This window comes from Heptranchias perlo, chromosome 6 (genome assembly GCF_035084215.1).
Source record: "Heptranchias perlo isolate sHepPer1 chromosome 6, sHepPer1.hap1, whole genome shotgun sequence".
NCBI lineage: Eukaryota > Metazoa > Chordata > Chondrichthyes > Hexanchiformes > Hexanchidae > Heptranchias > Heptranchias perlo.
In genome coordinates, this window is record NC_090330.1 from 78,355,749 (window position 1) to 78,380,710 (window position 24,962).

A 24,962-nucleotide genomic window follows, 5' to 3' on the forward strand; every position below is an offset into this window, starting at 1 on the left:
GCCACCAGCCTGTGGCAGCTGCAAAGGTCCAATGACAGGTTGTGGGGAGAGACCCTCACTCATTGCAGGAGGCCACTCTGTCACTTTGGACAAAGTTTGGCCTGCACCACCCTCCTCCTAACACAAAAAAATCACCAACTTGCAACCTCAACCCCGGTGTGCAGACACATTTACCTACCTTGCGGATCCCCTCGAACGTACATCTTCTGGATGGGGGTCGCTGTAGCTGCACTCATGACCTCCTCGGAGGACGAACAGCATCACCAGCCTCGCCGGCCATGCCGTCCACCTCTGACACGTGGAGCTCCACAACACAGTGCTGTGTGACACATCCACCTGCACAGCAGGAGGGAGGGCAACCACAGAGAGAGATGCGTCGCAGAAGGCCCTACCCTCTCCACAGGATCTACAGACCGAGGCTCATCTTCCTGGACCTCTCTGAGGAGCAGTGCATACGGAGGCTTAGGATCCGGAGGAGAAGTTGTTGAGGGCAGTGTGACTTTGACAGCGACAGGTAAGAAGATGGTGCTCGGGCCAGCCGGGAGCAGCTCGGCATCAAGGAGGCTGCAGATGTCTCGTGAGGGCCCCGCCAAAGACTGTTCCAACTGCACCTGTGCTGGGGCAGACTTGGCCACCTGGAGAGGGGGTAGCATTGCGGGGACTGGTTGAGAGGGGGGCAACGGTTGAGACGTTGGGAGCGCTTTGAGTGGCTTCCCCACTTCCATGTCCACATGTAGTCGTGGACATCTGCAGCCTCCTTCATGCTGAGCTGCTCCCGGCTGGCCCGAGCACCATCTTCTTACCTGTCGCTGTCAAAGTCACCACTGCCCTCAACAACTTCTCCTCCGGATCCTTCCAGGGTGCCACCGGGGACATCGCCGATGTCTTTCAGCCATCTGCACAAAAGAGCCCTGCAAATACACCTGCACCCACTCTGCAGTGACACAATGGGTGGCATCAGGTGTGGGTCTTCATGGTGATCCTCAGGAAAGGAAATTATTGCACAAACCAGACAAGATTTGCAAAGACGTGGCAGTAGTGGTGAAAACAAATTTTTATGTTTTTTTGCAAAACAAACGAAAGTAAATCAAAAACATGACATTTTGTCTTACACCCTTATGCATCCCCTTTGTGCTCACAAAACCTTCGCCTTATGTTTACGGGAACCCCTATGTGGTGTTACCCCTGTGGCTACGGCAGAGGTAGTGGCAGGTTGCTCTTGTCCATGCCCTGACCGATGAGATGCTTTGCACGGATGCCCTCTGGGTTTCGGTGCCCGTGAGGGCCCCGCCAAAGACTGTTCCAACTGCACCTGTGCTGGGGCAGACTCGGCCACCTGGAGAGGGGGTAGCATTGTGGGGACTGGTTGAGAGGGGGGCAACGGTTGAGACGTTGGGAGCGCTTTGAGTGGCTTCCCCACTTCCATGTCCCCTTTCACCATCATCCCTCTCCTGGCCCAGGCCCACATCACTCCTTCCACCCTGCTGGATGACAGTTTGGAGGACTTGTGTGAAGCCTTGGAAGGCCAGTTGTAAGGTATCTGTCAGCCTGTTTAAGGTGGCAGAATGTTGCTCACCCTGAATCCGAACGACTGTTGTCAGGGCCTGAATGGACTCACTGTTGAGCCGTGCTTGAAGCTCAATGGAGGCTAGCCTTCCCTCCATCGCAGACATTCCCGCACCTAGCCGCGACACTATCTCAGAGATGCCTTCATGTCCCTATGTGAGTATTCCACTCATGCAGGAGTTGGACTCTTCCATCCTCTGCGCGAATGTGGCAACTGTTCCAGTACCTCGGCAATGTGCTGCTGGCCTTCGATGACTCTCCTTTTCATGGCTGGCCCCCAGGGTTCGGCATCTGGGTCCAGCTGAGCAGAGCCTGGAGAAGAGTGCTCCCACCGACGCGGACTCTCCACGGCTGCCCCTTCCACCAGGGTCTGCTCGTGCTCACATGTGCGTGGTGACTCACCATGTGCAAACCCACTTAAATGAGGACGGGGACCCACCGAGGTGTGTGTATCTGCGCTGGTGGATGGCTGGCTCAGATGTGACGATGCCAGCAGGTCCTCTGAGGAATCTCCCTCCGCATCACGGCACTCGCAGATGGCCCTGCAAGAGAACAGAAAGCAATATTAAGCATGTGGACAGATGTTGAGGTGCTGCAAATGTCAAGTGATGCTAAGATCATTCGCTATCATGAGTGCTGAGCATTAGATTTCTGTCACCAGCCGCTTGTGCAATCCCAGTCTCAGCGTCCGCCGCGAACAGGCACTCCAGCGTCTGGCTTACTTCCAGTGCCTGCTGCTCCCGCGTCTGTTAAGACCACCTGGTGTAGCGGGCCCCCTCCAGTCCTTGCCCTCTCCCGGGCATTCTGGCATCTCTTCTCCTATCAAGGCAAAACACAGAGAGGCGTGATTGAGTGATGGTTGCATGGTGACCCGCTGCATGCATTGGGTGGGGGTGACCGTGAGGGAGATGCATGGGAGGGTGCTTGTGAGACACAGCCATGAGATTGTATGAGGATTGGGTTGCGTGGTAGTGTTCAAATGGGAACTGGGGCGGTGAGTAAGTGCAGGCCATGAGAGGATGATGGTTGAGTGGATGTGAGGAGTGATGCAAGAGCGTCATGGTGGCAGTGCAGAAGGAGTTGTGTGGTGGTGGAGGTGATGTGGAAGGCAGAGTGTGGGAGAACGCGTAAGTATACTCACTTTGGCTGACCTGGTTAGGTCATTAAAACGCTTCCTGCACTGGACCCAGGTTCAGCACACGTTGCTGCTGCTGCTGACCTCCTCGGCCACCTCCAGCCAGGCCTTCTTGGTGGCAGAGGGAGGCCTCCTCCTCCCATCGGATGGGAACAGAATTTCCCTTCTCCTCCTCACCCCATCGAGCAGCATCTGGAGTGAGGAGTCAGAGAACCTTGGAGCAGCCTTGCCTCTGGCCTGCTCCATGCTCCAAAATTGGTTCTTTGCTGCAGGAGGAGCATTGGAGGACTGCCCCTTTAAATAGGGCTCCTCCTGCTGACAGCCTGTGATGCGGGTGCGCAGTGCGCCTGCTGCGCAGGTCCAATTAGGCTGCGATCGCATGCGGAGCACCCCGAATTCACTGGGCGCGTTACCCATGCGCCCAGTTGACCCCCCGCTGCCAACCCGCCCTCCCTCCTAAAATCGGGCCTAATATCTCCAGTCTGTTGACCTTGGAACAGACTAAAACATAAATAACTCAACCGTCAAATTAACGGATTCAAATGTGCTGCACTCTGTGGTGTCCAGCTGACTGATTAGGCAGCTGCATGGATTGTGGCAAGTTTGAATCGACTGATGTGCACAAGCAGACGGACAACAAACCCCCAAAGGCAATCTCAGATTGACAGTGCAATTACTGCCCCTAAATCACCATCAATCAGTTAATAGTGCATATGATTACCATGACGAACCCAGTGTTCCTAATATATTATCTGCTCTCTTCACTCAATAAGGAGACCCTGTATAAAGGAGTGGACGTATCCTGACAATACATTCCAGTGCTTGTGGCAACCATTGCTAGGAAAAAAAGACAGAAGAGGAACATATCATTCAGAGCAGGTTTATCATCTTTGTTGAGGATTTATGGCAATTAGCGAAAGACAAGTCAGATTTAGATTTAGACTAAGCAAACTCTGCCACGTACAGAATTTAAGCTCAAGAGGTCAAATTTACAAATTAAGGACAACAAAAGAAAATGATAATTGATTTTTCCTCTTTTTTTGTTCTAAAAATAGGGGCTATAAATAAATATAAGATAGTTATTAATAAATCCAATAAGGAATTCAGAAGAAACTTCTTTGCTCAGAATTTTGAGGATGTGGAACTCACTACCACGTGAAATGCATAGGTGCATTTAAAGGGAAGCTAGGTAAGTACAAAAGGGAGAAAGGTACATTGATAGGATAAGATGAAGTAAGGTGGGAGGAAGCTCGTGGAGCATAAACACCAGCATAGACCTGATGGACCGAATGGCCTACTCCTGTGCTGTAAAATTCGATGTAATTCTTTGGACCAATGCAACAACCAAACTTCGTGATGCCCTGGTCACAATGTCTGTTCATCATGGGGTTGACAACGTAATCCCAGTTTATTGTCCGGGCTGCATCCTCAGATGCTGCATGTGCCCGTGCTCTATAGAAATGAAACTGCATTACAATGCAAGGTAATCTCATTTACATTTTAGCAAGGCCCTTGTAGTTTATGACATACTGAAAATGCACAAAGGTCAGGGGCAGGATATGCTAAGCAGCAATTCTTAAAGGGCTGCTGCTGATTTTTAAACCTGCTCATGTGCACAAATGCTTGCAAAAAGAGAAGTAACAGCTTTATTTAATAAAGCAGCTTTGGAGATGCTGCTGTGAAGAAGGTTGATCATTTTTGGAGTAGAGGACTACCTTTCAGAGAGGGCCAACACGAGAGCTGAATGAATAGAAATTGCTGAAAGAGTGTTTATAGTGTTAGCTGCCCACAGAATACAAGAGAAGGAAGGTTGCCCAGGTAAGTGATGCTTATATTTTGCATCCTTCCGAAATGTTCCCCTACAATGTGTCTCACGAGCACTTAGAGTCATAGAGTCAGAGAGTCATAGAGTTATACAGCACGGATAGAGGCCCTTCGGCCCATCGTGTCCGCGCCGGCCATCAGCCCTGTCTACTCTAATCCCATATTCCAGCATTTGGTCCGTAGCCTTGTATGCTATGGCATTTCAAGTGCTCATCCAAATGCTTCTTGAATGTTGTGAGGGTTCCTGCCTCCACAACCCTTTCAGGCAGTGAGTTCCAGACTCCAACCACCCTCTGGGTGAAAAAGTTCTTTCTCAAATCCCCTCTAAACCTCCCGCCTTTTACCTTGAATCTATGTCCCCTTGTTATAGAACCCTCAACGAAGGGAAAAAGCTCCTTCGTATCCATCCTATCTGTGCCCCTCATAATTTTGTACACCTCAATCATGTCCCCCCTCAGCCTCCTCTGCTCCCAGGAAAACAAACCCAATCTTCCCAGTCTCTCTTCATAGCTGAAGCGCTCCAGCCCTGGTAACATCCTGGTGAATCTCCTCTGCACCCTCTCCAAAGCGATCACATCCTTCCTGTAGTGTGGCGACCAGAACTGCACACAGTATTCCAGCTGTGGCCTAACCAGTGTTTTATACAGCTCCATCATAACCTCCTTGCGCTTATATTCTATGCCTCGGCTAATAAAGGCAAGTATCCCATATGCCTTCTTTACCACCTTATCTACCTGTTCCGCCGCCTTCGGGGATCTGTGAACTTGCACACCAAGATCCCTCTGACCCTCTGTCTTGCCTAGGGTCCTCCCATTCATTGTGTATTCCCTTGCCTTGTTAGTCCCTCCAAAGTGCATCACCTCGCACTTTTCCGGGTTAAATTCCATTTGCCACTGTTCCGCCCATCTGACCAACCCATCTATATCGTCCTGCAGACTGAGGCTATCCTCCTCGCTATTTACCACCCTACCAATTTTTGTATCATCAGCGAACTTACTGATCATACCTTTTACATTGATATCCAAGTCATTAATGTAGACCACAAACAGCAAGGGACCCAGCACCGATCCCTGTGGTACCCCACTGGCCACAGGCTTCCAGTCACAAAAACAACCTTCTGCCACTAAGCCAGTTTTGTATCCAAAGTGCCAAGGCACCCTGGATTCCATGGGCTCGTACCTTCTTGACCAGTCTCCTGTGGGGGACTTTATCGAAGGCCTTACTGAAATCCATGTATACCACACCCACTGCGTTACCCTCATCCACACGCCTAGTCACCCCCTCAAAAAATTCAATCAAATTAGTCAGACATGATCTTCCCTTGACAAAGCCATGTTGACTATCCCTGATTAATCCTTGCTTCTCCAAGTGGAGACTAATTTTGTCCTTCAGAATTTCTTCCAATAATTTTCCTACCACTGATGTTAGGCTCACTGGCCTGTCGTTCCCCGGTTTTTCCCTACTCCCCTTCTTGAATAATGGTACTACATTAGCGGTTCTCCAGTCCTCTGGCACATCCCCTGTGGCCAGAGAGGTTCTGAATATATGTGTCAGAGCCCCCGCAATCTCCTCCTTTGCCTCACACAGTAGCCTGGGATACATTTCGTCCGGGCCTGGGGATTTATCCATTTTTTGGCCTGCTAAAACCGCCAATACCTCCTCCCGCTCGATGTTAATATGTTCGAGTATATCACAGTCCCCCTGCCGTATTTCTATGTCTACACCGTCCTTCTCCATAGTGAAAACAGATGCAAAAAATTCATTTAGAACCCCTCCTACATCTTCCGGCTCCACACACTGATTGCCATTTTTGTCCCTAATGGGCCCTATTTTTTCCCTAGTCATCCTCTTACCCTTAATATACTTATAAAACATCTTAGGATTTTCCTTTATTTTGCTCGCCAGTGTTATTTCATGGCCCCTCCTTGATCTCCTAATTTCTTTTTTAAGTATCCCCCTGCACTTTTTGTACTCCTCTAGGGCTTCCTCCGTCTTTAGCCTTTTGTATCTGCCAAAAGCCCTCCTTTTTTTCCGAATCCATTCTCGTATATCCCCTGACATCCAAGGTTCCCTGGAGTTCTTGGAACCACCCTTGACCTTTACGGGAACATGTTGCCATTGTATGGTCTCAATCTCCCTTCTGAAAGACTCCCATTGCTCCGATGCGGATTTTCCTACAAGCAGCTGATCCCAGTCCATTTTGGCCAGATCCTGCCTTATCCTATTAAAATCGGCCTTCCCCCAATTTAGAACCTTTATTTCCGGCCCCTCCCTGTCCTTTTCCATGACCACCTTAAATCTCACCGAATTATGGTCACTGTCACCAAAGTGCTCACCTACGAGCACTTCTTCCACTTGGCTGACCACATTCCCTAGAATTAGGTCCAGTACCGCCCCCTCTCTTGTAGGACTTTCTACATGCTGGCTCAAAAAGCTCTCCTGGATGCACGTCAAGAATTTTGTACCCTCTAAGCCTTTTACACTCTGAGTATCCCAGTTAATATTGGGGAAGTTGAAATCCCCCACTATTATTACCCTATTATTTGCACAATTTTCTGAGATTTGCCTCCATATCTGTTCCTCTATCTCCCCCTGACTGTTTGGGGGCCGAGAGTACACTCCCATCAAAGTGCTTGCCCCCTTTTTGTTTTTAAGCTCCACCCATATGGCCTCATTCGAGGAACCTGCTCATATATCATCCCTCCTTATGGCAGTAATTGATTCTTTAATTAATATTGCGACCCCCCCTCCTCTTATACCTCCCCCTCTGTCTCGCCTGAAGATTCTGTACCCCGGAATATTGAGCTGCCAGTCTTGCCCCTCCCTCAACCATGTCTCTGTGACAACAACAATATCATACTCCCATGTGTTTATCAACACCTTCAGTTCATCCACCTTATTCGCAAGACTCCTTGCATTAAAAGAGATGCCATCCAGCCTTGCCCTCACATATTTGCCCTATCTTCCAAGCTGACTTGTTTTTTTCTCAATATTTGGCTGCACATCACCCCCTATTGTAGCTCCACTCTGTATCCCATCCCCCTGCCAAGTTAGTTTAAACACCCCCCAACAGTGCTAGCAAACCTCCCCGCAAGGATATTTGTCCCGCTCTGGTTCAGGTGCAACCCGTCCGACTTGTACAAGTCCCACCTTCCCCAGAAGCAGGCCCAGTGATCCAGGAAACTGAAACCCTCCCTCCTGCACCAACTCTTTAGCCACGCATTCATCTGTTCTATCCTCCTATTTCTATACTCACTAGCCCGTGGCACTGGGAGTAATCCAGAGATTACAACCTTTGAGGTCCTGCTCTTTAATCTGCTACCTAGCTCCCTAAATTCTTGATGCAGGACCTCATCTCCCTTCCTACCTATGTCGTTGGTCCCAATGTGGACCACGACCTCTGCCTGCTCACCCTCCCCCTTGAGAATGCCCTGTAGCCGCTCAGTGACATCCATGACCCTGGCACCAGGGAGGCAACAAACCATCCTGGAGTCACGTTTACGGCCACAGAAACGCCTGTCTGTTCCCCTTACGATAGAATCCCCTACCACTATAGCTCTTCCACTCTTTTTCCTCCCAGCCTGTGCAGCAGAGCTACCCCTGGTGCCAGGAAGTTGGCTGCTGCTGCCTTCCCCTGATAAGTCATCCCCCTCAACAATATCCAAAGCGGTATATTTGTTTGAGAGGGGGACGGCCACAGGGGACCCCTGCACTGCCTGCCTGCTCTTCTTACTCTGCCTGGTGGTCACCCAATTACTTCCTGCCTGTACAACCTTTACCTGCGGTGTGACCATCTCAGCATCGCGAATGCTCCTTAATGAATCCATCCGCAGCTCCAGTGCCGCAATGCGGTTTGTCAGTAGCTGCAGCTGGATACATTTCCCGCACACATGGTCGTCAGGGACACCGGAAGGGTCCCTGATTTCCCACATAGAGCAGGAAGAGCATAACACGGGGCTGGGCTGTCCTGACATGACTTACCCTTTAACTAATTAATTCAAATTAAATGAATCCCACCAATTTCACTGCAATTAAAAAGGTATACTCAAGGGCCCTTGCTGAACAGCAGTCCCCCACTACACAACAGAGACCAGAGAATCCACAAACTCTAACCTTAGACAAATTCAGCAGGAAAATACTCACCAGCCAATCACTTACCTCTTCCTTGGTGACGTCCCACTTGGATTACTTTTTGCTTCTTATTTATCTTAGGTCCAGGAGTTAAGTCCCTGTGATGTCGCACAGTAGTGGTCTCTTGTTGCAGGTCTGCTGCTGCTTTTATTCCACAATCTCAGTCTTCTACTCTCAGGTCCACTACCGCTCTGCAGGAAAAGCAAGGCAAAGCAGCACCTCCTTCCCCCACTTCACCAAACTCCCACACTGACCGAACTCTCAGCACACTGTGTAATATCCGCACACCGTGCAGTCTGCACTGACTTCAGGCTTGTTGTTGCATAACATAGAAAATGCATAGCATTTGATCAATTGTTCATGCACTTTCCTAATGCACAGACATATCCATTTTTATCCAAGGCACTCTGCATTGCTGGTGACTCATTAAAAGAGGCAAACAATAGTTACCAAGCACAGTGACCTCAACAGACACCTAAAAAGAAAAAAAAAAGTGGCATTTATAATAAGAACAAAAGAAATAGGAGCGGGAGTAGGCCAATCGGCCCCTCGAGCCTGCTCCGCCATTCAATAAGATCATGGCTGATCTGATCCTAACCTCAAATCTAAATTCATGTCCAATTTCCTGCCCGCTCCCCGTAACCCCTAATTCCCTTTACTTCTCGGAAACTGTCTATTTCTGTTTTAAATTTATTTAATGATGCAGCTTCCACAGCTTCCTGGGGCAGCAAATTCCACAGACATACTACCCTCTGAGTGAAGAAGTTTCTCCTCATCTCAGTTTTGAAAGAGCAGCTCCTTATTCTAAGATTATGCCCCCTAGTTCTAGATTCACCCATCCTTGGGAACATCCTTACCGCATCCACCTGATCAAGCCCCTTCACAATCTTATATGTTTCAATAAGATCGCCTCTCATTCTTCTGAACTCCAATGAGTAGAGTCCCAATCTACTCAACCTCTCCTCATACGTCCGCCCCCTCATCCCCGGGATTAACCGAGTGAACCTTCTTTGTACTGCCTCGAGAGCAAGTATGTCTTTTCTTAAGTATGGACACCAAAACTGTATGCAGTATTCCAGGTGCGGTCTCACCAATACCTTATATAACTGCAGCAATGTTTTTATATTCTAACCCCCTAGCAATAAAAGCCAACATTCCGTTGGCCTTCTTGATCACCTGCTGCACCTGCATACTAACTTTTTGATTTTCTTGCACTGGGACCCCCAGATCCCTTTAAACTGCAGTACTTTCCAGTTTCTCGCCATTAAGATAATAACTTGCTCTCTGATTTTTCCTGCCAAAGTGCATAACCTCACATTTTCCAATATTGTATTGCATCTGCCAAATCTCCGCCCACTCACCCAGCCTGTCTATATCCCCTTGTAGGTTTTTTATGTCCTCCTCACTCTCTACTTTCCCTCCCATCTTTGTATCATCTGCAAACTTTGACATGTTACACTCGGTCCCCTCCTCCAAATCGTTAATATAGATTGTAAAGAGTTGGGGACCCAGCACCGACCCCTGCGGAACACCACTGGCTACTGGTTGCCAGTCCGAGAATGAACCATTTATCCCAACTCTCTGCTTCCTGTTAGATAACCAATCCTCCACCCATGCCAGAATATTACCCCCAATCCAGTGATTCTTTATCTTGAGCAATAATCTTTTATGTGGCACCTTGTCAAATGCCTTCTGGAAGTCTAAATACACTACGTCCACTGGTTCCCCTTTATCCACCCTGTACGTTATGTCCTCAAAGAACTCAAGCAAATTTGTCAGACATGACTTCCCCTTCGTAAAGCCATGCTGACTTTGTCCTATTAAATTATGCTTATCCAAATGTTCCGCTGCTGTCTCCTTAATAATAGACTCCAAAATTTTACCCACCACAGATGTTAGGCTAACTGGTCTATAATTTCCAGCCTTCTGCCTACTACCCTTTTTAAATAAGGGTGTTACATTAGCAGTTTTCCAATCTGCCGGGACCTTTGCCGAATCCAGAGAATTTTGGAAAATTATTACCAAAGCATCCACAATCCCTACTGCCACTTCCCTCAAGACCCTGGGATGTAAGCCATCAGGTTCAGGGGATTTATCCGCCTTGAGTCCCATTAATTTACTGAGTACCAATTCCTTAGTGATTTTTATCGTATTAAGCTCCTCCCCCCCTGGAGCCCCCTATTTGTCCAGTGTTGGGATATTCTTGGTGTCCTCTACTGTAAATACTGAAACAAAATATTTGTTCAGCATTTTTGCCATCTCCATGTTTCCCACCATTAATTTCCCGGTCTCATCCTCTAAGGGACCTACGTTTGCCTTAGCCACCCTTTTTCTTTTTATGTAACGATAGAAACTCTTGCTATCTGTTCTTATATTTTTTGCTAATTTATTTTCATAATCTATCTTCCCTTTCTTAATCAATCCTTTCGTTACTTTTTGCTGTCTTTTGAAGACTTCCCAATCTTCTATCCTCCCACTAAGTTTGGCTACCTTATATGTTCTTGTTTTTAGTCGAATACTATCCTTAATTTCTTTACTTCGCCACGGATGGCTGTCATTTCTTTTACACCCTTTTTTCCTCAGTGGAATATATATTTTTTGAAAGTTGTAAAATAACTCCTTAAATGAACACCACTGCTCATGTACCATCTTACCCTTTAATCCATTTTCCCAGTCCACTTTAATCAATTCCGCTCTCATACCATCATAGTCTCCTTTATTCAAGCTCAGTACGCTTGTTTGAGAACCAACCTTCTCACCCTCTAATTGGATATGGAATGTAACCATGTTATGGTCACTCATTCCAAGGGGATCCTTAACTTGGACATTATTAATTAATCCTGGCTCATTACACAGGACCAGGTCCAAGGTTGCTTGCCCCCTTGTAGGATCAGTTACATACTGCTCAAGAAATCCATCCCTAATACACTCAATAAACTCTTCCTCAAGGCTGCCCTGCCCAATTTGATTTGTCCAGTCAATATGATAGTTAAAATCCCCCATAATTATAGCTGTTCCCTTATTACATGCCCCGACTATTTCCTGATTAATACTTCTTCCAGCAGAATTGCAACTATTAGGAGGCCTATATACTACGCCCACTCGTGTTTTTTCCCCCTTATTATTCCTTATCTCTACCCAAACTGTTTCATTATCCTGATCCTTTGTCCCAATATCATTTCTCTGTATTACAGTGATTCCTTCCTTTATTAACATAGCCACCCCACCTCCCGTTCCTTCCTGCCTGTCCTTCCTGATTGTTAAATACCCTGGCATATTTAATTCCCAGTCATTGTCACCCTGCAGCCATGTTTCTGTAATGGCCACAAGATCATACCCATACGTAGTTATTTGTGCCGTTAACTCGTCCATTTCGTTACAAATGCTACGTGCATTCAGAAACTGCCTTTCATGACCTCAGGATGTCCCAAAGTGCTTTACAGCCAATGAAGTACTTTTTTGAAGTGTAATCACTGTTGTAATGTAGGAAACGCGGCAGCCAATTTGCACACAGCAAGGTCCCACAAACAGCAATGTGATAATGATCAGATGATCTGTTTTAGTGATGTTGGTTGAGGGATAAATATTGGTCAGTACACTGGGGAGAACTCCACTGCTCTTGTTCAAAATAGTGCCATGGGATCTTTTACGTCCAACTGAGAGGGCAGACAGGGCCTCCGTTTAACGTCTCATCTGAAAGACAGTACCTCCAACAATGCAGTACACCCACAGCAATGAACTCGAGTGTCAGCCTAGATTTTGTGCTCAAGTCTCTGGAGTGGGATTCTGAACCCACAGCCTTCTGACTTAGAAGCAACAGTGCAACCACTGAGCCACGGATGACACCTGCCTGGTGCATGTTCACCAATTCACATAAGGTGTTTCCTGGCCTAGGCACTTGGTTCACCCATATCAGGGCAGATCTTCATCTTATTGCATTTGGATGTAAAGGACTGTCTGAGTGCAGTGCACATGGTAAAATCGTCTGGGGAGGATCACAGGCCTGCGATGGAGCCCCCCTGATTTTCTATCCATTAATTTGAATGGAAAATCGAAGGGGCTCTGTTACACACATTCAGTTCTTTCCACCTGATTTTCCTGATGCCCAGATAATCTTTTAAGCACAATAAAAGGAAAATCTGCCTTCCCTCTCTCACATTCCTTACAACATATGTCCCTTTACTATGTGCTTTGAGGAGAATGCCACACATAACTGACGCCAACATCTCTAGACAAGAAGGGTGTTAACTGAAGTTTCAACCTTTCAGTGCTTATGAGGAGAAGGCCTTGGAGATTCTGTATGGAAGCAATAGATGAAGTGGGAGAAGGTAAGGTCCAACTCCACCTACACTTCCCTGCACAGTTCCCCAAATATCATCTATTCCTTGTTGTATTTTGTAGTGTTACTGCTTTACTCTAATCAATGACACATTAATACATAGCACAGGTCCAGTTGTTCATTGTGTGATATGTGCCTGTGGTTAGTTAGTTTTGGGAACCTGCTTCCGCATTTGTACAGGTGGATGTGTGTGATGTCCAATATCCAATCTAATCGTTACTCCAAGTGATTGATTGTGGAAGGTATAAGAGTGTTCGCTCATTCGTGCCTTACCAAATGAGAGGATTAAAATATTGGCATAAATGACTTTCCTGTATGTCTACTTGTGGCAGATACTTGTCAGACATAACATTCGTTCACCTTAGCAGATCTCTTCAGCTTTGACGTTTTTTTCTACAATCCTCCCAGAACCTGCAGGTTCTGGTCACAGCACTGAACCCTGCTGTTGCCTCATTCCCACGTCTGCTGCACCAAGTATTTCAAGGGGGAAGGGGGTGGCCACCAGTACTGCACATGGTCTTGCATTCCTCTCTCTGGAAGGCTTCATTGATAAGGAAAATTACTCAGTGATTCAAATGGATGGGATACATGCACTTAAAGGTAAGTGGCTACATGTGGGGCAAATATCGTTTGAGCCTTTATAGAACTTTAAATTGAATTGTAGACATTTGTCAGCCTTCAATAAAGTTGGGGGAGGGGTTATTTATGTCACACTTAAATAAAGTGCACCCACCCGCTGGATGCCTCCCCACTGACCTCACTACTCCAGTAATTGCCTGGATCCCGTCCTGCAGATCTTCAGGGCACCTCTTCGAATCATAGAATCATAGAATCTTACTGCACAGAAGGAGGCGATTCGGCCTGTCCTGCCTGTGCCGGCTCTTTGAAAGAGCTTTTTCCCCTTAATCCTGCAAATGAGTCCTCTTCAAGTACAAATCCAATTGCCTTTTGAAGTTTCCTGTGGAATCTGCTTCCACCACCCTTTCAGGAAGTGCGTTCCAGATCTTAACAACCTTCTGTGAAAAAAAATTCCTCCTTATTTCCCCTCTAGTTCTTTTGCAATTATTTTAAATCTCTGACCTCTAGTTACTGACCCACTTGCCAGTGGAACAGTTTCTCCCTATTTGCTCTACCAAAACCCCTCATTATTTTGAATACCTCTATTCGGTCTCCCCTTAACCATCTCTGCTGTAAGGAGAATAATCTCAGTTTCTCCAATCTCTCAACACAACTGAAGTTCCTCATAGAATCATAGAAATTTACAGCAAAGAAGGAGGTCATTCAGCCCATCATGTCTGTGCTGGTCAAAAAAGAGCCATCCAGCCGAATCCCACTTTCCAGCTCTTGGTTCGTAGCCTTGTACGTTGCTGCACTTCAGGTGCATATCCAAGTACTTTTTAAGTGTGATGAGGGTTTCTGCCTCTACCATCCTTTCAGGCAGTGAGTTCCAGACCCCCACCATCCTTTGGATGAAAATATTTCTCCTCAACTCCCCTTAATCCTTCTACCAATTACTTTAAATCTATGCCCCTTAGTTTTTGACACCTCTGCGAAAGGAAATAGGTCCTTCCTATCCACTAGGCCTCTCATAATTTTATGCACCTCAATTAAATCTCCCCTCAACCTCCTCTGTTCCAAAGAAAACAACGCCAGCCTATCGAATCTTTCCTCATAACTCTCCAGTCCTGGCAGCATCCTTGTAAATCTCCTCTGTACCCTCTCTGGTGTAATCTCATCTTTCCTGTAATGTGGTGACCAGAATTATACGCAGTACTCTAGCTGTGGCCTAACTAGTGTTTTACACAGTTCTAGCATAACCTCCCTGCTCTTATATTCCATGCCTTGGCTAATAAAGGAACGTATACCTTCTTAACACTTATCTATCTGTCTTTCTACCTTCAGGGATCTGTGGACATGTCCCTCTGTTCCTCTACACTTTTCAGTATCCTCCCATTTATTGTGTACTCCCTTGCCTTGTTTGCCTTCCCCAAATGCATTCCGTCACACTTCTCTGGATTGAATTCCTTTTGTCATTTTTCTGCCCACCTGACCAGTCCATTGATATCCTCCTGCAGTCTACAGCTTTCTTCCTCACTATCAACCTCATCCCTGATATCATCCTGGTAAACCTCGTCTGTACCCTCTCCCAGGCCTTGACATCCTTCCTAAAGTGTGGGGCTCAGAATTGTACACAATACTCCAGCTGAGACCTAACTAGTGATAGGTAAAGGTTTAGCATAACTTCTTTGTTTTTGCATTCAATACCCTTAATTTACAAAGCCTTGAGACTGTGATCCTTCATAAAAAGTCTGCTAAATAGTGTTTCAGGTAGGAGCTTGTGCAGAATCGTATTGCTTAGTTTGGTTAAAACAGATCGTTATCCTTGCTATTGTAGAAGAGTAATTCTGAAAAGAACAATGCATTTCACCTCCGTGTACATGATAAAAAACTAACTCATAAAAATGACCATGTAGCACTTTTTATTCTATTATACTGACTTTGGCAGTTCAGAGATTGATAATTCACTGTATAAAGACAATTATAACCATAGTTCCAAAGAGCTACTGTGGGTGCCTAACAGCACTGTAAGCTGCACTTGGCAGAGATCAAACTCCCAAATATGCATGTGATGTGAATTCAGATCTGAACCACATGATGGAGCATCTGCACAAAGAACAGCCAACAATTGGCATATTGTATTCTGGGGTGAAAATGAGGGTTGGTGAAAGCAATTCAGCAAGAAAATCAACCATCTAATTAATATTGAATTGAACCTGCAAATCTGATGTAAAAAAGTCTATTTAGAAGCTAAAGTTTATATTTTTGTTTTGTTTGTGAGAATACAGTCTATATATTCAATCAAAAAAGGTCTCTATTTAAAATTTAACAAATTTAGCAAATCCTGTAATGAATTGATCCATATCTAATAATCTTTTTATCGTTCCATGTTAGTTTATATCATATTATACATGAGGTAAGTCTTGGCTACAGTCAGTCCTATTATTAGAAAGTAATTGCAGCATTCACAGACAAAATACAATTGCATCTTAATCAATTTGGGATTATTGATTGAACAAGAGTAAAGGACTGGACACACAGATACTTACAGCAAGTAACGTTTTCACAATTTGCGTTCAATATGTGCTAACAGGCTCCAATCACGTAACGTTACAGATAATCTTGAGTAAACATTTAACTAGTTGTGAAAGTTACGGTGTAAAGCCTCTATAATTTTTATGGGTCAATGATTCTCAACTGCAAAGTAGCACATCTAGTGGTCAGAGCAAGTTTTAATTTGTGCTGTACTGACTGTTTATTTTATTTTTAATGAACAGACTCCTCAATTTTTCCCTATTTACCTCGTGAACACCTCTTCCTGTCAAAACTTCTTTTAACCATCTATGTTGTGAAAATGGTGCCAGTTTCTCTAGTCTTTTTTCTTCCTAAAGCCACTCATCCCTGGTATAAATTTAGTGAAACTTTTCTGCATCCTCTCCATGGCCTTGACTCACTTTCTAAAGTAGGATACTCAAAGCTGGACATAGTCGCTGGGAATTTCCTGAAAACTTGCATCATAACAACGGCGTATCTATATTGTAAAGCCATTTTCCAGCAAAGAAGCCCGATGAAAATATGGTCTCAATGAGTTAAGCCAGATTTCATGTTACTCCGTAATTTCCTGGGACTTCTGTGCAGCTTTGCTGAGACCTTAACCAAAACACTCCAAAGTTCATTAACATAGCCCCAACCCCATTCAAAACAGCTGCAAGTGAGAAATCTCTGGATGTACCTAGTTTTCTCATGGTGTCCAGTAATTCGAGAAATCTAGGCCCAGGTGGGCCTAAGGTCACCTGCTAGCAGCATAATTCATGGCTCCCACTTCATTCTCAGCCTGGGAGGACTACTCAAGCTTTGCAGCTCCATCTCTGCAGTTTGGAGTTGATTTTTTCCAGGCTTTCTTTGTCTCTTGCTGACATCTTCAGTTTTCCTGAAAAGAGTCCTGTGAGTGTCTGATGGCAATATCTTTAGGACCCCCCCCCCCCCCAACCCCTCTCCAATCCGTTTGCAGGTCAAAGAATGGCCGTCCCACTGAAAGCAGGAAGCAAGGCGCACAAGACACCATGACACCATCTGTTCTGAGCTTTTTATAGTACTTCCACCCAAGGGCCCAAAATTAGTCACGCTGCTTAAGAGGGCTGTGGAACACAGCTATGCTCGCTGTCACAAAATATTGATTTAGTAATTCCACCACTTTGTTTCTCTTCTCTATTGTTTCATCCTGAGCCTATCCCCCTGCCAAATTAGTTTAAACCATCCCCCACAGCACGGTTAACCTCCCCGCGAGGACATTGGTCCCAGCTCTGTTGAGGTGCAACCCTGATGCGGTGATGGACTGGGGTGGACAAATGTAAGGAATCTTACAACACCAGGTTATAGTCCAACAGTTTTATTTGAAAATCACAAGCTTTCGGAGGCTTTCTCCTTCGTCAGGTGAGTGTGGGATTCCATGAAAGGTACCGCATATATAGTCAGAGAACAATGCTTGGTGATTACAGATAATCTTTCCAACTACCTGGTGTCAAGGCAATCAAAGGAGTCGAATAGTGTTCAGACAGAGAGACATTACACACAGGACTACTGAATATACAAACGGTCAGAACCCAAAGAGAGAGAGAGAGAGAAACATCCGAAGGGAAGAGAAAGAGAGAGAATGACCAGTTGTATTAAAAACAGATAACTCTTTATTCGCTGTTGGGGTTACGTGTAGCGTGACATGAACCCAAGATCCCGGTTGAGGCCGTCCTCATGGGTGCGGAACTTGGCTATCAATTTCTGCTCGACGATTTTGCGTTGTTGTGTGTCTCGAAGGCCGCCTTGGAGAACGCTTACCTGAAGATCAGTGGCTGAATGTCCTTGACTGCTGAAGTGTTCCCCGACTGGGAGGGAACGCTCCTGTCTGGCGATTGTTGCGCGGTGTCCGTTCATCCGTTGTTGCAGTGTCTGCATGGTCTCGCCAATGTACCATGCTCCGGGGCATCCTTTCTGCAACGTATGAGGTAGACAACGTTGGCCGAGTCACAGGAGTATGAACCATGTACCTGGTGTGTGGTGTCCTCTCGTGTGATGGTGGTATCTGTGTCGATGATCTGGCATGTCTTGCAGAGGTTGCCGTGGCAGGGTTGTGTGGTGTCATGGACGCTGTTCTCCTGAAAGCTAGGTAATTTGCTGCGAACGATGGTCTGTTTGAGGTTGGGTGGCTGTTTGAAGGCAAGTAGTGGAGGCATGGGGATGGCCTTAGCGAGGTGTTCGTCGTCATCGATGACATGTTGAAGGCTGCGGAGAACATGGCGTAGTTTCTCCGCTCCGGGGAAGTACTGGACGACGAAGGATACTCTGTTGGTTGTGTCCCGTGTTTGTCTTCTGAGGAGGTCTATGCGATTATTCGCTGTGGCCCGTCGGAACTGTCGATCGACGAGTTGAGCGTCATATCCCGTTCTTACGAGGGCGTCTTTCAGCGTCTGTAGGTGTCCATCGCGTTCCTCCTCGTCTGAGCAGATCCTGTGTATTCGTAGGGCCTGTCCATAGCGGATGGCCTCTTTGACGTGGTTAGGGTGGAAGCTGGAAAAGTGGAGTATCGTGAGGTTGTTCGTGGGCTTGCGGTAGAGTGAGGTGCTGAGGTGCCCGTCTTTGATGGAGATTCGTGTGTCCAAGAAAGAAACCGATTCTGAGGAGTAGTCCATGGTGAGCTTGATGGTGGGATGGAACTTGTTGATGTTATCGTGTAGTCTCTTCAGTGATTCTTCGCCGTGGGTCCATAGGAAGAAAATGTCGTCGATGTATCTGGTGTATAGCATTGGTTGGAGGTCCTGTGCAGTGAAGAAGTCCTGCTCGAACTTGTGCATGAAAATGTTGGCGTATTGGGGTGCGAATTTGGTCCCCATGGCTGATCCGTGTGTTTGGGTAAAGAACTGGTTATCGAAGGTGAAGACATTGTGATCCAGGATGAAGCGGATGAGTTGTAGGATGGCGTCTGGAGATTGGCTGTTGTTGATCCAGACCTTCAAAGCATCCTACGCGCTCTCATCGCACGTACTCCCCGCGTGGGAGACTTCTACTGCCTCCCAAAGATACACAAAGCCAACACACCCGGACGTCCTATCGTATCAGGCAACGGAACCCTGTGTGAGAACCTCTCTGGATACGTCGAGGGCATCCTGAAACCCATCGTACAGGGAACCCCCAGCTTCTGTCGCAACACTAAGACCACCTACAAAAACTCAGCACCCACGGACCAGTTGAACCAGGAACACTTCTCACCACAATGGACATCTCGGCACTCTACACCAGTATCCCCCACGATGACGGCATCGCTGCAACAGCCTCAGTACTCAACACCAACAACAGCCAATCTCCAGACGCCATCCTACAACTCATCCGCTTCATCCTGGATCACAATGTCTTCACCTTCGATAACCAGTTCTTTACCCAAACACACGGAACAGCCATGGGGTCCAAATTCGCACCCCAATACGCCAACATTTTCATGCACAAGTTCGAACACGACTTCTTCACTGCACAGGACCTCCAACCAATGCTATACACCAGATACATCGACGACATTTTCTTCCTATGGACCCACGGCGAAGAATCACTGAAGAGACTACACGATAACATCAACAAGTTCCATCCCACCATCAAACTCACCATGGACTACTCCTCAGAATCGGTTTCTTTCTTGGACACATGAATCTCCATCAAAGACGGGCACCTCAGCACCTCACTCTACCGCAAGCCCACGGACAACCTCACGATGCTCCACTTTTCCAGCTTCCACCCCAACCATGTCAAAGGGGCCATCCCCTATGGACAGGCCCTGCGAATACACAGGATCTGCTCAGACGAGGAGGAACGCGATGGACACCTACAGACGCTGAAAGACGCCCTCGTAAGAACGGGATATGACGCTCAACTCGTCGATCGACAGTTCCGACGGGCCACAGCAAAAAATTGCAAAGACCTCCTCAGAAGACAAACACGGGACGCAACCAACAGAGAACCCTTCGTCATCCAGTACTTCCCCGGAGCGGAGAAACTACGCCATGTTCTCCGCAGCCTTCAACATGTCATCGATGACGACGAATACCTCGCTAAGGCCATCCCCACGCCTCCACTACTCGCCTTCAAACAACCACCCAACCTCAAACAGACCATCGTTCGCAGCAAATTACCCAGCTTTCAGGAGAATTGCGTCCACGACACCACACAACCCTGCCACGGCAACCTCTGCAAGACATGCCAGATCATCGACACAGATACCACCATCACACGAGAGGACACCACCCACCAGGTACATGGTTCATACTCCTGTGACTCGGCCAACGTTGTCTACCTCATACGTTGCAGGAAAGGATGCCCCGGAGCATGGTACATTGGTGAGACCATGCAAACACTGCGACAATGGATGAACGGACACTGCGCTACAGTTGCCAAACAGGAGAGTTCCCTGCCAGTCGGGGAACACTTCAGCAGTCAAGGACATTCAGCCACCGATCTTCGGGTAAGAGTTCTCCAAGGCGGCCTTCGAGACACACGACAACGCAAAATCGTCGAGCAGAAATTGATAGCCAAGCTCCGCACCCATTAGGACGGCCTCAACCGGGATCTTGGGTTCATGTCACGCTGCACGTAACCTCACCAGCGAAAAAAGAGTTATCTGTTTTTAATACAACTGGTCATTCTCTCTCTTTCTCTTCCTTTCGGATGTTTCTCTCTCTCTCTCTGTCTTTGGGTTCTGACCGTTTGTATATTCAGTAGTCCTGTATGTAATGTCTCTCTGTCTGAACACTATTCGGCTCCTTTGATTGCCTTGACACCTGGTAGTTGGAAAGATTATCTGTAATCACCAGACATTGTTATCTGACTATATATGCGGTACCTTTCATGGAATCCCACACTCACCTGACGAAGGAGAAAGCCTCCGAAAGCTTGTGATTTTCAAATAAAATTGTTGGACTATAACCTGGTGTTGTAAGATTCCTTACAGAGATGCAACCCATCCACCTTGAACAGATGGTCACCCACTCCCTCTCCGCCTGAACTTTCTGTAGCTGCAGGATTACCACCTCCTGAAACATGCTATCCACAAAACTCTCAGCTTTCCATATGCATTGTAGTGACGCCAGCTGCCCCTCAAGCTCAGAAAATCTGAGCTCGTACAGTTGGCAGCACATAAGAACATAAGAAATAGGAGCAGGACTAGGCCATACGGCCCGTCGAGCCTGCTCCGCCGTTCAATCAGATCATGGCTGATCTTCGACCTCAACTCCACTTTCCCACTCGATCCCCATATCCCTTGATTCCCCTGGAGTCCATAAATCTATCCATCTCAGCCTTGAATATATTCAATGACTCAGCATCCACAGCCCTCTGGGGTAGAGAATTCCAAAGATTCACAACCCTCTGCGTGAAGAAATTCCTCCTCATCTCAGTCTTGAATGGTCGACCCTTTATCCTGCGATTTTGCCCCCTAGTTCTAGACTCTAGACTTCTAGCCAGGCACTTCCTGCACATGTGGTTTTCCAGGACATACGAAGTGTTCTGGAGTACCCACATGGCACAAGATGTGCATGTGACGGGCCCCCGCTGTCCTGCCATGTTAGCTAACAGTTATTTAAACTGTTTGTTTAGCTTTGAGGCACTTTACTGTTTATCTGACACTAAAACATTAACCACTAAACAACACTAACCAACCACTAAAAAACACTAACCAATGAACTAAATACTTACGGACTCACCCTCGGCGCTCCTCCTTGCCTTGTTTTGATTCCTTGTGCGGCTCCCTTTATGCTCTGCTCAGTCTTAGTCCATAGTTCTTTGGGTTACCTCGTTTAGCACCTCCTTCCCCCTCTGCACCTAATTCCCATACTCACCAAATTTCCAATTGAATGTCCTCACTGTATTCGCACTTCACTCTGTTAGAGGTTCACTCTCTGTCTTTCCCAACCTCTATGCTCAAGCTCCCATGCAGAGGATTCCTCAGGAAAATCGCAAGCTCATTGTCCTAACTGCTCATGCTAGTCTCAGCAAGATTTAGTCAAAGTCTCCCAAGTGTGTTGTACCTTTTATAGGGCTAACTACAGAGGTCAAATATGGATCCAGAACATCAATATATTCTGTGTTTATGCTGTTGGTACGTAAGCTCATTTAGTGGTAAGGTTAGCTGCTTGTTGCACATGCCCAATAATGTCTTAGGTTGTTTATTGCACTCTGGATTTTCGTGAGTGCTCATTACTGTTTCTATTGCTTTCGGCATCTTATCTCTTCTGATGCTCTATACAAAAGGAACTTGTCATTTTAGTCATTTTCTTGACTGACTTACTAGTACCTACTATAGTTCTTATCTCTTCTCATGAACAGTTAATGAGGTAATGTCTGCTATACTCCAGGCCCGACCTTGTATTACAGAAGTAGTCTTTAATATGTGTGTATATATTTTATATTATTGAAACCTTACAATAGCTATTCGACCTGGTACACCTATTCTTACATCCATGCTTTGCTATTTTTCCATCTGACAGGTCTAACTATGGCACTGGAGGAGGAGGAGATGGCACACCTGCGGCTAGGAGTGGAGCAAGACACTGATGATGTTGACCGGAAGTCCCCGGTTAACGGTTTTGGCTTAGTACACAGAGGAAGAGTCAATTCTCTCTTAATTCTCAATTCGCTTTATTAACGTTATTAGATCATCTACATACCGCTTATACGTCTCGTTAGATATAGGCATGTAGTTTACAGCAGGTTATCCAGTTTTACACTCAAATTGGGATTTAAACGCACACCCACTAGGTTTTCCTGATAACGCTCCCTGAGTATTAGGCTTTAAACGCACACCCACTAGGTTTTCCTGACAACACTCCCAGAGTGGTCACAGAACATAAGAACATAAGAACATAAGAAATTGGAGCAGGAGTAGGCCAATCGGCCCCTCGAGCCTGCTCCGCCATTCAATAAGACCATGGCTGATCTGATCCCAACCACAAATCTAAAGAACACAAGAAGTCGGAGCAGGACCCGGCCACATAGCCCCTGGGCCCTCTCCGCCACCCACAGGGCATTGACCGATCCGAACTCAGCTTCATGTCCAATTTTCTGCCCGCTCCCCGTAACCCCTAATTCCCTTTACTTCTAGGAAACTGTCTATTTCTGTTTTAAATTTATCTAATGATGTAGCTTCCACAGCTTCCTGGGGCAGCAAATTCCACAGACCTACCACCCTCTGAGTGAAGAAGTTTCTCCTCATCTCAGTTTTGAAAGAGCAGCCCCTTATTCTAAGATTATGCCCCCTAGTTCTAGTTTCACCCATCTTTGGGAACATCCTTACTGCATCCACCCGATCAAGACCCTTCACAATCTTATATGTTTCAATAAGATCGCCTCTCATTCTTCTGAACTCCAATGAGTAGAGTCCCAATCTACTCAACCTCTCCTCATATGTCCGCCCCCTCATCCCCGGGATTAACCGAGTGAACCTTCTTTGTACTGCCTCGAGAGCAAGTATGTCTTTTCTTAAGTATGGAGACCAAAACTGTATGCAGTATTCCAGGTGCGGTCTCACCAATACCTTATACAACTGCAGCAATACCTCCTTGTTTTTATATTCTATCCCCCTAGCAATAAAAGCCAACATTCCGTTGGATTTCTTGATCACCTGCTGCACCTGCATACCAACTTTTTGATTTTCTTGCACTAGGACCCCCAGATCCCTTTGTACTGCAGTACTTTCCAGTCTCTCGCCATTAAGAAAATAACTTGCTCTCTGATTTTTCCTGCCAAAGTGCATAACCTCACATTTTCCAATATTATATTGCATCTGCCAAATCTCCGCCCACTCACCCAGCCTGTCTATATCCCCTTGCAGGTTTTTTATGTCCTCCTCACTCTCTACTTTCCCTCCCATCTTTGTATCATCTGCAAATTTTGATATGTTGCACTCGGTCCCCTCCTCCAAATCGTTAATATAGATTGTAAAGAGTTGGGGACCCAGCACCGACCCCTGTGGAACACCACTGGTTACTGGTTGCCAGTCCGAAAATGAACCATTTATCCCAACTCTCTGCTTCCTGTTCGATAACCAATCCTCCACCCATGCCAGAATATTACCCCCAATCCCGTGATTTTTTATCTTAAGTAATAATCTTTTATGTGGCACCTTGTCGAATGCCTTCTGGAAGTCTAAATACACTACGTCCACTGGTTCCCCTTTATCCACCCTATACGTTATATCCTCGAAGAACTCAAGCAAATTTGTCAGACATGACTTCCCCTTCATAAAGCCATGCTGACTTTGTCCTATTAAATTATGCTTATCTAAATGTTCCGTTACTGTCTCCTTAATAATAGACTCCAAAATTTTACCCACCACAGATGTTAAGCTAACTGGCCTATAATTTCCAGCCTTCTGCCTACTACCCTTTTTAAATAACGGTGTTACATTAGCAGTTTTCCAATCTGCCGGGACCTCTCCTGAGTCCAGGGAATTTTGGAAAACTATCACCAAAGCATCCACAATCCCTACTGCCACTTCCCTCAAGACCCTAGGATGGAAGCCATCAGGTCCAGGGGATTTATCCGCCTTGAGTCCCATTATTTTACTGAGTACCATCTCCTGAGTGATTTTAATCGTATTTAGCTCCTCCCCCCCGAGAGTCCCCTGTTTGTCCAGTGTTGGGATATTCTTAGTGTCCTCTACTGTAAAGACTGAAACAAAATATTTGTTCAGCATTTTTGCCATCTCCATGTTTCCCACCATTAATTTCCCGGTCTCATCCTCTAAGGGACCTACGTTTGCCTTAGCCACCCTTTTTCTTTTTATATAACTATAGAAACTCTTGCTATCTGTTTTTATATTTTTTGCTAATTTCTTTTCATAATCTAACTTCCCTTTCTTAATCAATCCTTTAGTTA

The 24,962-nt window shown here is 46.3% G+C and overlaps 1 protein-coding gene across 1 annotated transcript in view; it reads left to right on the plus strand.

The window, feature by feature from the left end:
- Window positions 1–23,977, plus strand: part of LOC137323069 (nectin-3-like) — a 140,286-nt gene extending 116,309 nt beyond the window's left edge. The window contains exon 9 of the mRNA XM_067986470.1: window positions 22,574–23,977. Coding sequence (XP_067842571.1) covers window positions 22,574–22,579 — 6 coding nt within the window. The 3' untranslated portion in view covers window positions 22,580–23,977. The remainder of the gene's footprint in view (window positions 1–22,573) is intronic.
- Window positions 23,978–24,962: the final 985 nt, after the last annotated feature.